The sequence below is a fragment of the Zingiber officinale genome, chromosome 2A (genome assembly GCF_018446385.1).
Source record: "Zingiber officinale cultivar Zhangliang chromosome 2A, Zo_v1.1, whole genome shotgun sequence".
NCBI lineage: Eukaryota > Viridiplantae > Streptophyta > Magnoliopsida > Zingiberales > Zingiberaceae > Zingiber > Zingiber officinale.
In genome coordinates, this window is record NC_055988.1 from 77,258,587 (window position 1) to 77,276,816 (window position 18,230).

Genomic DNA, 18,230 nt, shown 5'->3' on the forward strand with positions numbered 1-18,230 from the left:
TCCTCTAACTCACCGCATCAACATAACTGATTTATTGCTAATCCTAACAAAATCAAGTAGAAGCAAAAAAGGAACAACTCTTTATCACTCTCAACTGTAACTATCAAGAAACCATACAACAAATGATTTCTTCATTAGCTTCTTCTTAAATCAAAGGATCATCATATATTACATAAAAATCTAATTGCATCACTAGCTTTGCGTAAAAGTTCATCTTAAAAGTGGATAATCATAAACAAATACTTTTAGGGAAAACAATTAGTCTGAAAATTTAGCATCCGATAAATTCATATTTTTTATCTGCAATCCATAATCCGTGATCTACTAATTCGTTAATGTTTTAAGAGCATAAGGTTATAAATAGCATATATAGTGATGAAGGAAGACATTTTTGATATTATTCATCTTCTACCTTTTTCCCCCTTGATTTCATTAATAATTTAGGCATCGAATACGTAAACTCTCTACGCATGTTATTCACGTAGAATCAATCATGTTACGAGAAAAGATACCGTCAACCATCATGTAAATTGATTCATAAACTAAGTTAGAAAAAATGTTGAAAAAAAAAATGAAAATGCACTTTTTAAGTATTTGGTTCAATCAATATTATATAATATTGTTTAAGTGAGACATGTGATTATATAAAAACTGGCATTAATAATTGCAGTTTTATTAAAATAAATAGCTAAGAAAATGAGTTGTACCTTCCAAGATATTTAGAATTAGGCAAATATTTGGGAGTTGTATTTGTATCGATCTACCTGTGTATTTAAATTGTACCTAACTTTTTTTTTTAACCAAAAGAAGAATAGTTACAGCTAAACTAACTAGCAAGAAATTAACAATTAATTGAAACTAAACATGTTTTTTATTCATATTTTTTGAATTGTTTTTTCTTTGGAAAAAATGTTCATTTTGTATTTTTTGTCGTTCTTTCATTTTTCATAAAAGTGTAAAATTTTACCGTAAAGAAAGTTTAAAAAAGGGATAAGGAAGCCCAGAGGATACAACAGTATGACCCTTCGAGTAATTAATTAAATATTTAAGATTTGAATTTCAATTAATGTGTAATATAGGATTTTTTTTAATGAAATGATAAACTAAAAATGTTGACAGGTTGAATGAGTACTCGTAACCATTTTCTGATTAACAAGCATTTTCTAATTCTGTTAATCGATGAAAAATTTTTATGAGATTAAATTGATCATCTTTAAAATTAATGTGTTTAAAAAATTAGAGTCCAACCCTACTATCCGTCTCCCATGAGGAGCTCCCCTAGATTATCTGTGCTGCCTTTGATTCCATCTTAAGGGTGGCAAAATGGGAGATTGTAGCTCAATCTAGATGGAGGTAAGCGAGTTGACCTTCACTGATAGCCGGTAGGACATCTACGATTGGATACTCATGAGGGTAGCTTCCAGATAGATAAATCCTATCACTGGATCAAACTAAGGTCGGGCATCAAAAAGCAAGGTGTTAGTCCCGGTGTGGCCGACAAAAGGGGGATGAATTATCTAAAATTACAAACGTACCATTCTCAGAGCTTTTGACTTTTATTATAAAACACTTTCTCGAAAAACATAAAGAAATTATAAAGAAATAAAAGAGGCTACCAAATTTTACTTGGCTACCGGGAAGGTTGTTAATCTAAGACGTTGAGAGCACTAACAAAATTCTTCTTTTGATATAGTAGAATAAGCCTCTTAGAAGAGTTGAATATACATAAATTGAAAACATAATACAATTATTCGAATGCAAGTGTTATTAAAATAAAGAAGACCAGAGCTATATTTATAGCTCACTATTTGAAACTATATGTTTGCTGACGTGGCATCTCTGGACGCCTAGACCCTTTCTAGGCGCACCCAGCGAGGTTCCTTATCTGCTCGCAATGGCTACACAACTATGAATTGATAAAGTTTTATCATGGTCCAGGCGCCCTGAGTGCTATTGACGTGGACCTAGCGATGATTCACAACAACGAGCTTTGACAGGGCGCCTGTTCAACACCAAATTGGTTTGGGCAACCGGACCAAGTTAACTAAGGTTGACTTTGTCCGGTCTTCCGCTCCGATCGCTTGGGTGATTTTTCGGCCATCTAGAGTTGAGCTCACCCAAATCCAACTCTGACCTTCTCACATTGAGTAGTCTTTCCACTTCAGCTTCTCATCCCTTGAAGCGTCGTGCGCGTCCTTCTCGCTCCATCGACATACTCTTCCACAGCTTCTCTTTCCTCAGATGCACCGAGCCGGTCGACTCGATTTCTGTGTCATCCTTCTTGTCGATTGCATCTTCCGCTCGACTTCTTGCATTCCTAAATTCCTGCACACTCAGACACAAGACATCAAATACTTAGAGCCTAACTTGACTTGGTTGATCACATCAAAACTACCCACGGAGTACTTATAATCTTTTCTTTATTGATGTGGATCAACCCAAGTTAAGTTAGGATTACACAAAAATAGTAAAATATAGTAAAAGTAAATAAGTATGCAAATGCAATACACTTAATAAATATGCAACATTAAATGCAATAAAATTGGAAAAAAATATTTCTCCCCTAAACTTAAGCTTATTTCTCCCCTTTTGATAACATTAAAAATAGAGGTAGATTAAAAGTACCTCGTGGTGATTTTGATGTGATCAACCAAGTCAAGTTAGACTCTGCGTATTTGATGTCTTGCATCTGAGTGTGTAGAGACTTAGGAATGCAAGAAGTTGAGGAGAGAAGGCCAGAGTTCAGTTTAGGTGAGCTCAATTCTGGATGGTCAAAAATCACCCAAACAACCCGAGTGGAAGACCGGACAAAGTCAACCTGAGTTGACCTTGTCCAGGTGCCTGGACCAAGTCCAGGCGCTCAGAGTCTGGACTATGTCTAGGTATTCGAAGTCCATACCAAGTCCAGGCTCTTGGAGTTCGGGCGCCCAGAGTTGGTCCTGGCACCCAGAGTTCGTTCAGGCCTCCAGACCAGTTGGTGTCGAACAAGCGCCTGTCAAAGCCCGTTTTTGCATATCATCGCTAGGTCCACGCCAGCAACACTCCAGACACCCATATTAGGTCCAGGTGCCCGAACCATGATAAAACTTTATTAGTGCACCGTTGTGTAGCCATTGCGAGCAGATAATGTGCCTCGCTGGGGGTGCCCGGAGAGGGTCCAGACGCCCGGAGATGTCACATCAGCAAATGACTAGTTTTGACCAGTGGGCTATAAATAGTGTCTTCATCTTCTTCATTTTAACAACAACACTTGCATTCAAATCATTGTATTCTGTTTTCAATTTTTGTGTGTTCAACTCTTATAAGAGGTTTCTCCGCCTACATCAAAAGGAGAACTTTGTTAGTGCTTTTAATACCTTGGATTAACAACCTCCCCGGTTGCAACCAAGTAAAATCTGATAGCCTCTTTTATTTCTTTGCAATTTATATTTCTATTTTTCTAGCAAGTGTTTTCTAATCAAAGTGGAAAGCTTTGAGAAGGGTACATTTATAATTTTAGATAATTCATCCCACTCTTGTTGGCCGCACCGAGACTAACAAGTGGTATGAGAACCTAATTTGACTTGGTTGATCATATCAAAAATACCACGGGGTACTTACACAAGGAACCATAAGTCAAATCTAAAGAAAGATGTCATCTTGTTATCAGATACAGAAGCAAAACCCATCTCTGGCTGGCTTCTCTCGCATATCTTAGGAATTAAATGAGATGGTAAATAGATCGATAAGAGAAAATCTAGAATTTTTCTTTGGAAGACATATAGAATCGGATCGGGAAATGTCCATATCAGTTTCGATAACAAAAATGAGCAAAAAAATCAAGTATCAGAGTTAGAGGAGAGATGATCTTAGCGTGTTTGTGTCGATTGGAGAGATCTATCTTTGCCGACGGAGGTAGCCAATAGGGATTCAAGGAGAGAAAGGAGAAGAGTATTTTTGATAAATTAATAAGTGATCTCATAATTAAAAAAGAAAAAGAAAAATAGAGTGCATAATTTAAATATTTTAAAATATAATTCAAATTAACTTAATTCAATGAAATTAGTAATAGACAAAGATTATTTGTGATGGAAGTACCGACTAATCAAACTTGGTTTTGATAATGGTAAATGGTTCAAGGTTAAGCTGTGTTGTGATTTAACAAGCTTACTTGAGTGTTCAGGCAAGATCTAGTTGAGGCTATGCAATGAAGTCTTAGTCAAGAGATTGAGCACAAAGTCCTTGTAAGAGGATTGGGCACAAAGTCATGGTTAAGGGATTGAGCACGAAATCTTAATTGAGTGGACTGGGCAAAAGATTTTGCAGATCGAGGACATCAGACAAAAGTTCTGGGGGTTGTGAACACCAAGCGGAAGTCGAGGAGGGTCAAGGATTAGACATCTAGTAAAAGTCCCAGAGGTCAAGATCGGAGTTGAGCAACAATCGAAATAGGTGTTTGACAAAGGTAATTTCTCATAAGAATAGGTGAGGATGCGTTCTCCGTAGAGGGAATAGTAGGCATAGGTCTGACCTAGAGTTTCATGGGAAACCTAAAAGTCAAGGCTGGACAGTCCGAGACTGTCAATTTACATTTATGTAATTATATGTATTTTTCATGCTAACTCTATTTTGCAGAATTAATTATCCCTAGATGGATCCAAGCACCTCAAGCCGATACATGTGCCTCTATCACCTCGGCACGCGAAGCAAGGTGAGGTGTCAGCTTCTAATTAGTCGATGCACATTAGATCTAGGCACCTCAAAGGGATTGAGGTGCCTGGGACAGGATAGATGTAGGGGTGAGCATTTGGTTAATTTGGTTCATAAATTAATCGAATTAATTGAAAACCGATTTAGTGTTGGTTAACCGAATCAAATCAAAATTTTACTAAAACTGAATTAACCGAATTAATTATTTCAATTAACACTGAATTAACTAAATTTGTTTAAATAACAATAAAAAAAATTTATACAAAATTAATATCAAATTAATCGAATTAACTGAATGCTCACCACTAGATAGAGGCGACTAGGAGGAGCTCCAATCAGCGTTCGCTATGACAACAATCCAGGCGCCTTAAAGGGATTGAGACGCCTAGACAAAGATAAGGCATGACGAGCTCAGAGTCGATCAGCTTTGGTCTAAGCACCTTAATGCCATAGAGGCTCCTAGATTGCCATTTATAAGCAGAGCTCGAACAGTGCACTGAATACAATTCTTCAATCAATACAAACATCAAAAGCTCATCGCGCTACTCTGATTTCTGACACTACTATGTTGCAACGCTGCTCCGATAACCGTACTCTTCATCATAAATTTATATTTGTCGATACTTTTACTTTAGAGAAATACTTGTATTTTCATACTCAAATTGTGTAGCATTCAAATTGATAATGGATTGTCCAGCAAAAGTGATCGACAATCACAAACCTTGGAGTAGGAATCGTCAAATGCTCCAAACCAAGTAAAATCAAAGTGTTAGTATTGTTTTGTCTTTATTTCCGCTGCCTTTACTTGAGTTTTTATATATAAAAAAAAAAGTGAAAAAGACACAAGTGCTATTCACCCCCTTGCATTATTTTCTCTATCATACAATTGGTATTAGAACGGAGCGCTCTGAATTGATGCAATCACCATAAGAGTATTTCGTTGCTTATAAAATAACATCATATCGTTAGCTATAACCTACAAAAGCTAGCTACGGTAAGACTCATTCAATCATTCAAACTTCAAGGAAGTATCAAGAACTTTTTGAGTTAATGAATGTATAACAGTATTCACTATTATTTCATATGTTCCAGGGAGGTAAGCTCTTGACTCATGAGTAAAGCATGAATTTCCATTGATGGCACCCCCACTCCCTTGCAAGCTGAATTACTGCTTAAATCTCTTGAAGGAAATCTGAGTATACACAAACATTATATGTAAGTACCCCGGGGTAGTTTTGATGTGGTCAACCAAGTTCAGTTAGGTCCTGTTATTTTTATCCTTATGTCTAAGTGTGTAAGAGCTTAGGAATACAAGAAGTCGAGCAGAAGATGCAGCTAGCAAGAAGGATGACACTAGAAAAGGGGTTGATGGTCTTGATACATTTGAGGGATGAGATATTGCAGAAGAGTACATCGGTGGACGAGAAGGACATGCTCGATGTTCAAGGGATGAGAAGTCGGGGAGGAAGCCTACTCGAGGAGAAGGATGGAGTTGGGTTCGGGTGTGCTCAACTCCGGTTAGCTCGAGAATTACCCACGTGAAGAGATCAACCACTAAGAAGTTGATCTGCCACTTGGAAGGCGCCTTCAATGGCTAGAAGGCACCTTTGATGAACAGTGAGAATGCGCCTTCTAGCTCTTGAAAGCACCTTCTAGTAGCCGTTAGCCGCAGATAGAGTTTTATCCTTCATAGATAAAACTTAGCTAATGGAAGGTGCCTTGTACCATCTTGAAGGCGCCTGCAAGCTGCGGATAGAGTTTTCCAAGGCTATAAAAAGATCCCTAGAGCTAGAAAATATGCAACAACTCCTGTATTCATTTCCTAGCAACTTTTTGAGCGTTCAACGAGTGTAAGACACTTCTCCGCCTTCAACGAAGGAGACTTTTTAATGAGTTTATTTACCTTAGATTAACAACCACCTAGGTTGTAACCAAGTAACTCTTTTTGTCTCTTCTTTTTAGTTGTTAATTTAATTTAGTATAATTGTGCTACTAATTATAGTTGAAAGATTGAGAAAGGTATATTTTATTTGGTAGGCAATTCACCCCTCTCTTACCGGCCTATATACGCCAACATTATTAACACACAATAACCTATATACATCTATTTCGTAGTGAATTGCCATTAACTTTGTGCACTTCACCTACCTCAAACTCCGAATGACTTCTGCCTTCACACCCAAAATCCATCTGTATGAATCTCGGACAATTGCTCCAACACTAAATCTGTGCCTGATCTTGTTGTAGCCTGCATCCACATCCAACCGAACCTGGTCATTATTTGGTGGTTTCTAAACATGTTCAGACATAACCTTAGACATGGGGAATAAGACCTCTTTCATCGAGTTTGCCTCCCTATACAATTCCATCATTGAGATTTCCAAGTCAACCCTGATCTCTAATGTGTTGGTGTAGGTTGCACTGATAACATGTTTTGATGTATGACAAATAGATTAAAGTTAGATGTGTTATTTATCTAATCTTTTTATCAAGTGTACAGGACTTGATGGGTCTAGAGGACCAAAACATCAGGTTGAAGTCTAGATAGGTTAATAGCTAGCATGAAGTCCAAATTGGTTGAAATCTAGCAGAAGAAAGTCCAATTGAGTTGACAACTGGCTGAAGTCTAGATTGGTTGAGATCTGACAGGAAGTGCTGGTGGGTAAAGGGACCTCACATCAAGGAAGTTTACAAATGGTAAGTGAGGTAAGTCACTGGAGGAGAGATATCCAGTGAGGACGAGTGCCGGTGGGACTTTAGGTGCAGTCCACCTTAGAACCATTTGGGAAGTCTAAGCTAAGACCATGACTAGATCCTAATCTTGGGAAGATAATATCTAAGTCATAAATTGATCATATTCATAATGTATTAACTTTGTTTTGAGAGATAGTTTTTATTTGCTTGGACTAACTCTTTGTTGCAGGAAAGAAACTGAAAAAACAAGGGTGGTTTTGGTGCCTGGAAGGGATTCGGGTGTCCGGAGTTAGTTCGGGCGCTTGGGTAAGTTTCGACGAGGAGCACCCCAGGTGAGTGTCACAATTGGTTCGTATGTAAATGTCAATATGATCTTTGGCGACACATTAAGGTACGTGTCGCCAAAGGTGACAACATTTTGCGATGCAAGTATTGACGACACCTTTTTTATGCATCACCAAATGATGTCACCAAAGGTGCTGTCATTCACCCACTAATATTGGCAACACCTTCTTTTATGCGTTGCCAAAAGGTTCTAACATGTGGCGACGCATGAAATGCGTCGCGAAATGTATTTTTACTCTTTTTTTTCTTTAATTATTCGTGACACATTCTGTGCATTACAAAATATATTGCTCATTTAGTGACAATTTTATAATATGTTTAAAATGCATCACAAAAATGCAATTTACTATTAATTAGTCAAATATTCGATGATGGAGGCAGGGGAGGTGGTGGAGGAGACCGAATTGAAGAGCATGTTGGTGGAGGCTGGAATGAGAAGCCAGAAATGACCTATTGAAGCTGCTGCAATAATGCTTCAAATTTTTGATGGTGCTCACATATAGTCCGATTCTATTCATTGATCATTTTTTGCATAGTTGCAAATTTTCTATAATCATCATAATGCTTTGAACTGATGTTTGTGGCTCTATAACCACCCACTACAGATAGTTTAGGTAATGAATGTAAACTCTTCACGTAACGAGACAGTGAGTCTAAGACTTGTGTCATGATATTGACATCCTTTGGCTGATGCACATTATTAACAGTAGAGTTGAACATTTCACTTTCTGGCAAGTCAATCCAAGATCTACCATTTTAACCTAAACAATATTAGTATGCAAAACAATGGATTAATGAATTTAATTTTTATGAATAAATACATCAACAATATGTAAAAAATTATAAACAAATTAATCACCAAATATACAAATAAATAACCACATGTTATTTCATTTTACATTAATTCGATGAAGTGGAAGGAATTACGTGAAGTTCGTATCAACTATATATGTAGACAACATAATCAAAGTACAATAAGATCAAGTAGTAAGTATTATGTATAGATATTCATTAATCAGAATTCTTAAAACAAAACATTAAAAAACATGCAAGCAATGGAAACATTCGAACATCTATTACGTAATTAGGTATATAGAGTCTTAGCCAATTCTATGTTAATAGCAGAAATTCCTTTTATAAGTCACCTTAGGCTTTGAAGGTACTTTAGAATAAGCATTTAGTATCCTGAATTTAGAAATGTACCAACATAATGTATCATAATAAATACAATTCAAAGTGTGCATACATCTAATGCACGATAAGCTCTCACTTTGGTGAAGAGACTCTCAAGGTGTATAAATACACATTACAAGACATACATACATAAGGACATTGACAAAGAATAGAACTAAATAACATATGCAATAGTAATTAATGGTGTACAAAAGCAAAATTGATAGTTAATGGACTAGGAGTGGAAATTGTTTATACATTATAAAAAATGATCATTTTCATCTCCCTATATTTATGTATAAAATAATAAAGTGTTTATCTATAAAACAACAAATAGGAAGTGTTGGAAACAAAAATGAAACAACATATATTGGCATTTGCCAATAACCAACACAGTAGGAATAGCTTGAGATGCATCATAAGAAATAGAAGGGTAGAAAAGATACTTACATGTTTCCAATGCTCACCATTGATAACATAATAAAAGATATATGTTTTTGTGCAACTCAATCATTTTTCCATTGTCCTCCTTTGTGAAAAAATTTCTCGAAGGTGTCGATAACACTTCGAAGCTCTCCCATCACAGGATCAACCTTAAAAAATAAAACAATTTATTATCATATAAATTGATAAGAAATTTTATTTTCAAATAAAACTTACAGCTTTGTGATAATGTTGAACTAGAGTCTTCGATCCATGGACAGCTTCAAGTGGCCTATTAAACCGATTATTAGTATTGTTTTAGATAGTTCCTATAAAAAAGATAATATTAGTGCAAGTAACAATAAAAAAATATTGTTAACTAATTTAATTATTACTAACCATTTGTTTTTTGCGTCAAAATAATTACAAAGAAAATCCCAATCATCTTGGCTTACTCCCTTGTACGGCTTCCTCTTTGGTGCATCTTAATTTATTTCCCAATCCCCCGAGTTGCTTCTAGTGCTTCCTAATCTTACACCTTCCTTCTCGAATATATCTCATGGAAAGATGCTCTACATCCGCCATCACCAAGCTCGTCTTTTCATATTCAAATTTGTTTTGCCAAAAACAAACTCATAAATACATAAATTATTATATAATAAGAACATAATACATTAAAGAACATAATGTAATTTTTCAATCTTACATCAAGATGGTCAAAGATGAGTTATTTTTCGACTAAAGAGACATCCTCCCAACACATAATATGAGGAGATATTGTGTCTTGAACTATTTGAGCTATCAATTTATTAAACATTTTCCATTTTCTCCAAGACTATACCCTTGATATGCTCTTCAAATTCAACCTTCAATTTATCTCTCTTTTTCTTTTTGCTTTTTTAATGCCTTCTTGAGAACTCTACTACAAAATTGCTGTCTCCATATTGTTTGTCTACCTCTTCCATCACCTCCTTATCCACCACCATTAGCACTTGAACTATTACCATCCAAACTAAACATCCTGTAAAAAAAAAGAAAAATTAATAACATGCATATATGAATGCAATCATAAATCATGAATAAATGGACTATATATACAACATGAATAGAATAACCAAACATTAATTCATATAAATATATTTCTTACTTCTTCTGAAGTTGTGCCATTAGTTTCAATGTCAATACTATCATCATCGTCAATTTCAATAGTACCGTCATCTTTTTCATCATATTCTTCTAATGTGTCATCTTCAAAATTGTCATCATCAACTACAAAATCACCTATATTTTGCTGCAAATGATCAATATTGTTAACCTCGGTTGATTCGATATCATCACGTGCTATAAACATCCGAACACCATTTTTATATTCATAAGAGATTTGATTCGTCAAACTCATTCAACTTTTGTCAATCGTCATTTTATGAAACTGGAGCCAATTCAAAATATATAGAATAATTGAAAAATATTAAGACGTAGGTAACATCTAATCTGTACACAAGCGGAAGAGCATTCAACAGAAATTTTAGTAGAAAAATTAATATGCGAGAATAAGCAAAGCCACACAAAATGCATTCATATTTCTATTTTTGTAGATTAATTTAGTAGAAAAACTAATATGTGAGATTAAGCAAGACTTGTAATTGTAAAAACCATCATATATATCAACAAGGCTGGAAATTAAAACTAATGGTGGCAGCGGCTGTAGGCAAGGAGGTGGCAACAAGTCACTATGATTTGGTCACACGCCACCAAAGAGGCCACTGGTCACTCGCCACCAAAGAGGCCACTAGTCGCGTGCATCTGCAACCAAGGAGGCAGCAATAGGTCGTTACGATTTGGTCGCACGCTGACAAAGACGCCATTGGTCGTGCACGTCTGTGACCGACAATAAGGACGTGCAACATTACAGTACAAGGAAGAAGAATAAACTAAGGATTACCTGTTGAGAGAGAGTAGGAGATCCTCAGTGAGCAAGATGTGTAGGAGAGAAGAAATCGACGACTACGAGAATGCACGAACGAATAAATTAAACCCAGGTTTCAAGAGAATAGGATTTTAATTTATTAAAATAAAATAAAATAAGAATTATTTAATAAATTTCTTTCTAATTTATTTTCAAATGGTATTTATTTTGATTTATAATTTTTTTAAAAGAAAAAAATTGATAATCTTAGCCTCATTGACTATTCCTGGCGTGATCGGCCCAGCTGCACGGAAGTTTTCCACAGGTCATCAGGGTAAATCGGGAAGCGCATGCGGCAGCCAACCCAAAAGCCTAGTATCATTTGATTATGCTCCTCATTTGGAGAAAAAATTCCTACAAATACGTCATAGTCGGGAATCGAATTACGGGTACCTAGTTGATAACTTAGATGTCCTACCGCGACACCATAGTCTGGGGACTAATTTTTTTAAAAGGGAATACACAAAAGTTGAATAGGGTTTTAATTTATTAAAATAAAATAATAATAATTTAATAAATTTCTTTCTAATTTGTTTTCAAATGATATTTATTTTAATTTTTTTATTTTTTAAAAAAGAGAATACTTTCACACAGAATAGGGTTTTAATTTATTAAAATAAAATAAGAATTATTTAATAGATTTCTTTCTAATTTTAATTTCGTATAAGATTTGTTTTCATATGTTATTTATTTTGATCTATAATTTTTTTATAGAAAAAATAGCTCGTTTTAAATAAATTCATTTATGATTTATTAAAATTTAAAATAAATTTTAATTTCGTTTCAAAGATGGATCTTTGAAATCCTATTTCTATGGTAAGCTCTCTGGACAAGGGCCAACCTCCTTGCGAGCGAATTCTGACCTCACTACCTCACTATAACAACTTGGACGAGGACTTTTCATAGATGGGATTAGAGCAAGATCTTTTCATATATAAGAAAAATTTTTAATCTTGAATTTTATTTTAGCGACACTTAATATCTCTACATCACAAAATGATCACGATTTAAGATAGGAAAAATTCCCAGTACTATTAGTGACGTTGAATGCAGAATGTGTCACCAAAGTATCACATTTGGCGACATTTTTTTTTGTGTTGTATCGCCAAATGATCCAAATTAAGGGGGGGGGGGGGATTTATGCTACCTTTTAGCGACGTGGAGTGAGGTGCGTGTCACCGAAGGCCTTCGTTTAGTGACACGTATTGTTTAACGCAAGGACGGATCCAGGAATTAAAAGTGGGCTGGGATGATTCTGAGTTGGTTGAGTCCGCCAAGGATGTTGTAGAAGGGGTCTGAGTTCACTTTATATGAGCACGTTATCATCTTAGCTTTTCCAATATTTTATCAAATTTTAAATAAATTATATACGGATTTATAAATAGAATAAATTAAAATTTACTTGATATGTTATTTGAGACATATTAATAACAAATTTAAAAAAATAGAGAAAAAATTTCATTTGAAATTAATTTTATTTGATCAATTTAAAAATAAATATATAAATTATTTTTTAACCAATTTTTTAAATTAGAAATGAAATATTTTCATCTTAAAATTAATTAGGGACTTTCACTATGGACGAAAAAATAACTTTTAGTAATAGATTTTTTTATATTCTTATTTTATTGTAATGAAAGAATTTATTAAATTGGTATAGTGAATGAATATTTGTCAAAAATCGTTATGTAATTAACTTTATTAGTTATTGCTATAAATTATGGAAAGTTCTTCTTCTTGATCGAGATGACCAACGTTGACTTCTAGATATCAAATAAGAAATTTAAATTTTCGAATGATTTTGTTGAAGGCCTGGGCCACAGCATAGTCCAACCCTTACATAAATTCATCCCTGGTTTAACACATCGCTAAATGATTCAAAATAAATATGGAAAAATCTCCTCATTTAGCAGAAGAAAGTCCAGTTGGGTTGACAACTGACTGAAGTCTAGATTGGTTGAGATCTAGCAAGAAGTATTAGTGGGTCAAGGGACCTAACATCAAGGAAGTTTACAAATGATAAGTGAGGTAAGTCATTGGAGGAGAGAGATCCAGTGAGGACGAGTCCCGGTAGAACTTCAGGTGCAATCCACCTTAAAACCATTTGGGAAGTCAAAGTTGAGACCATGGCTAGATCCTGATCTTGGGAAGATAGAATCTAAGTCATTACATTCTTAATGTGCTAACTTTGTTTTATAGGACAATTTTTGTTTGCTTGGACTAACTCTTTGTTGCAGGAAAGAAGCTGAAAAACAAGGGTGGTTCGGGTGCCTGGAAGGGATCAGGGTGCTCGGAGTTGGTCTGGGCACTCAGGTAAATTTCAATGAGGAGCACCCTGGGCGAGTGCCTCGCCAGGCACCCGGGCAGTCAGGGTGTCCGGAATTGCTCCATGCACCCGAACAAGAGAAATTTTATCTCCGCACCGAGTTGGAGAGCAACAACTAGTCGACCTACGTCAGTAGTCCAGACCCTCAGAGGCGGATAAACTTCGAGGATAAAGTTTTGACGAGAGCTCGTCATATCAGCACAGTTTAGGCGCTCAGATGGGGCTATAAAAATAGCCTTCGACCAGCAACTTCAACACAACATTTGCTACAACTGTCGTTCTTGCGTGCTGCTCTGAGAAGGCTCCAACGATCCTGAAAAGCTACTCTGTCAACCTTATTAAGGAATTCTATTCATACTTTCTACTTGTCGGTAGTATGCCCTTTTACAATTCGCGTACCATTATTTTGTAACTCATTTTCTAATTGATATAATTACCCACCGAAAGCACTTAATGAGTGCGTGCCTTGAAGTCGGAGTCGTCAAAGGCTCCGAACCAAGTAAAAAATTATTTGTGTCAATGTTTGTCTTTCTTTTTCTCGCTTTTATTCCTTACTTTTATTTCCGTTGCAAACTTGATATTTTTAAAAAGAAAAGAATGTTTTCAAAATCACGTTATTCACCCTCCCTCTCACATGCTTACGATCCAACAAGTGGTATTAGAGCAAGGTTTCGCTCTGAATTAGTGCAACCACCAATCAAATAAAGGGGATTTTCTTATTTTCTTTCTTTTTTCGGGTTTAAGATTTTTGGCCTAGTTCAAATTGGTGCAATCACCTCTTTTGGACAAGTTTTTCGTGTTGTAAAATACTCTAAATTGGTGCAACACCAATTGAGTTTGTTTTTGCATTTATCATCTCCCACACTACTAATCCAAGACCTAGTCTTGGGATTTCTTTGTTAGTTTATTTTTTGTGTGCAAGGCTTTATCGTTAATGGCCCAAGGTAAAAGTTACAACACTGCTCACCCTCCACTTTTCAGCGGGGATGACTTCCCCTATTGGAAGAGAAGAATGGAGGTGTACCTGAAGATGGATATCGATCAATGGTTCACCATCTGATAAGGATTCAAGGCGTCGGTAAACGAAGCAACAAAAGTACCTCTCAAGACCCAGAAAGATGGAATCTAGAAGACATGAAGAAGGCCCAGATCGACTCAAAGACACTGAATACACTTCAGTGTGGTTTGACAAAAGAAGAATTGAACTATGTCAGCCTGCATGAGAATGTGAAGGAGCTGTGGGACAAGCTGGTCGAATTACACGAGAGCACGACCAATTCAAAGGTAACTAAGAGAGACTTACTTTTGAACAGTTTATTTAACATTAAAATGTAGGATGGTGAGATCACAAGTCAACTCCATGCCAGAATAAGGAATATCATGAACGGTCTTCACCTAATCGGGCATCGACGTGAGAACCACGATCTGATAAGGTACGCTTTCAACTCCTTTCCTCAAAATGTACTATGGGCATCTATAGTAGATGCCTATAAAGTTTCGAAGAATCTCTCTAAGCTAAAGTTAGATGAATTTTTCTGTGAATTAGAATTACATGAATAAACTAACGCCAAATAGGTTGAGCACGATATAGCTTTCCTTGCAGGTCCATCAAAAGAAAAGAAGACTAAAACTTGAGTTAAGCCCGAGTCAGAAGATGAATCTGACTCAAAAGCCGATGAAGAAGAACAACTATTAAACATGGTCAGAAAAATGTTCACTAGAATGAAGAACAACTTCAAAGAAAGACTTACAAGAAGTGATCAAATCTACATCCAATGACACAAAGGTGAGGATGACGCGCTTTAGATGTAACAAAAAGGGACATTTCAAGCACAAGTGTCCAAATCAGAAGGAGGATAAGTCTAAGAAAATGGAGAAAAAAAGGCACTCCATGCCACCTGGGATGAATCCTCCTCAGAAGAATCAGAGATAGAAGATAGGAAGTAAACCAACTACCTCGCGCTCATGACAATCGGACCCGAATCGGAAAACGACTTAGATCAAGAAGAAGAATTCAAATATGAATCGAGCCATGAGTCTGCACTCATTTCTGAAGGTTCAAATGAGGTGTCATTTATCCTAACTATAAAATTCTTTAAAATAATTACATATCTTAATAAAAAATTAATTAAATTTGTAAAACAAACTGAAACACTCCTTGAGGAACAACACCTCAAGGAATAAATTAATACTCAAATTGAAAATAGAAATTCAAATCATGCTATAAAACTTGAAGAGGAAAATATAATTTTAAAAAGTGAAATCAATAAACTTAAAGGATTATTAGAAATCTTCACCACAAAATCAAAGAATTTAGATTTAATCCTTAATTACAAAAAGTTGTATACAATAAGTCTGGCTCAGATATAAGTCCAACTCGACAAATAAAACTTTCATTTCATTAATAAGTTAAAATAGCAATCAACCAAAGCTTGGGTTCAAAAAACTTGTCTAACCAAGCAAGTAGGACTCAGTTAATTTTATATACTTAAAAATAAAATTCACTATCTAAAACTAAATCAAAATAAACTAACCAATTCAAACCCAAATGTCACGCCCCAGGTAGTCCCTGCCGATAAAATTTTGGCAACATCTCCCCTGTGCGGGTGACAATATGAATCCTGAGATACATATATTCATACCTCGGCCTACACGGCCGGAACAATACTGTACAGAAATAAAACAATCCATGCAATTTATAGTCAATCCACACAGTTTATAATGCAGCTTCCGGCTGACAACAAATATAACTAAAAGAAAAGACGATATAAAAATCATTACAGATATATGTAAATCCTACTCCACTACAACGAAGGAAATGAAATCCACGAAGTAATGAAATATTCGGACCGGAAAACAAGAGTAACAAACCCGAATGTTCAACACAAAGTCCAAAGTACAAGAACCCACATCACAGGTATATATCGACATCGAAACGAATACCAAAGTCTACAACCGAAAATCGTTGCGACAAATCTCCCAATGGCCTCAACCTAAAAAGTAGTAATGTAACGGTGTGAGTTCAAAGAACTCAGCAGATAACCAATAGATATGTACAATAACATATAACTACCAGCAATAACCTATAGTACAGTCTCCTAACAGTATAACAGGTATGCATAGCTGAATAAACTGTAGTAACTAACAATACGCATGTAATACAGTCTACAACAAGAATAATAAGAAATGCATAACTGAAATAAATTGTACTCACCTGTGAGACTTGAGCATATGACTGTGAACATCACAGATAAAAATAGTCAGAGTAAATAAGCAGGTATCCTGTATGCATGTCAATCATATACAGTTACCAAAATGCATCATCCAATATGCAACAATCACAATAAATGCAATCTGTGCATATGATGTAAACGACATGTCCTAGTCACTCCTGACGCCAGTCAGCCATCTCACACGCGATGGTGAGACCAAGTGGGTAGGGCTGTGACAACCGTGCACTCTGCCATCACTACTCCTGAAGAGTGTTGGATCGAGACGTGCTAGAGGGGGGGGGGTGAATAGCGCTCGCGGCTATTTCATTTTTCGGAAATCGTTTGAGTAACTAAAGTAACGCAGCGGAAATGAAAAGTAAAGCAAACACAAAGAACACAGGGAATTTACTTCGTTCAGAGCCTGTGACGACTCCTACTCGAAGGGCTGTGATCCTTGATCGCTTTCCGTGGGCAACACCTATATAGCGTAAATCTTTACAAGTAAATGAGTACAAGTGCTTAAAGGAAATACCGACAATACAATTGAATTGAAAGACGGAGTGGACGATTGTCGGAGTAGCAGCGCGTAGCCAAAGTGTTCGTAGCAGCGTATGAGCACACAAGTTCTTCTGTTAATAATTGTTGTTGAAGCTGCACCTCAAGGCCTCCTTTTATAGCCTCTACAAGTCTGATCTGGATCCCCAAGTATCGGGATCAGCTTTGACCCGAAGCGGATCGGTCGACCGATCCTCATGTTCGGTCGACCGATCAGATGATCTCCACCGCATCTGATCCGTCGATCCGTCGCTTTGCTTCGATCTGGTCAAACTCTATCCCCCTGGGTTCGGTCGACCGATCACAATATCCGGTCGACTGATCAGTTTCCTCTGACCCGCTCACCTCGGCCAGATCCAGTCGACACCTATCCCAGGTTCGGTCGACCGATCCCAAGGTCCGGTCGACCGATCCCTGGTCGAGCCCGGTCCAACTTCTGGAAACTTGATCTGTTAGCTTGGGAGTTCGGTCGACCAATCCCAAGGTTCGGTCGACCGATCCCGGTCAGTTCTAACCCTGCACGAAAATATTAGTTTCCTGCAAAACAGAGTTAGACCACAAAAAGAAAATACGATAAATAAAATTGTCAGTCATCGGACTGACCGGGTCTGACTTCGGATTTCCTATCGGAAACCCTAGGTCGACCCGACGCCTACTGTTCCCTTTGCGAGGAACACGTCCTCACCTACTCTACTCAGGAGATTTACCTGATGCCAGTGCGATCCTCCAAATCGACTGGACTTTTGCTCGATGCTCGATGCTTTCTGACTTTCTACTGGACTTCCGCTTCCCGGCTGGTCCAGTCTTTCACCTGGTTCGTAACACCAGGACTTTCCACCTAGGGTTA

At 36.6% G+C, this 18,230-nt stretch overlaps 1 protein-coding gene across 1 annotated transcript; it reads left to right on the plus strand.

Annotated features, from left to right (window-relative positions):
• Nucleotides 1–14,660: 14,660 nt before the first annotated feature.
• LOC122043717 lies at nucleotides 14,661–15,172 on the plus strand. Its single transcript, XM_042604311.1, has 3 exons — nucleotides 14,661–14,900; nucleotides 14,952–15,049; nucleotides 15,163–15,172. Exons 1-3 carry the CDS (start codon nucleotides 14,661–14,663, stop codon nucleotides 15,170–15,172), a joined length of 348 nt encoding a protein of 115 aa, XP_042460245.1.
• The last annotated feature ends 3,058 nt before the right edge of the window (nucleotides 15,173–18,230 follow it).

Bases quoted from the DNA above. Each gene is read 5' to 3' on its own strand.
- LOC122043717 (XM_042604311.1), top strand. From the start codon at position 14,661: ATGGTTCACCATCTGATAAGGATTCAAGGCGTCGGTAAACGAAGCAAC. The intron at 14,901-14,951 runs GTAACTAAGAGA...ATTAAAATGTAG, and splicing joins AGAGCACGACCAATTCAAAG to GATGGTGAGATCACAAGTCA.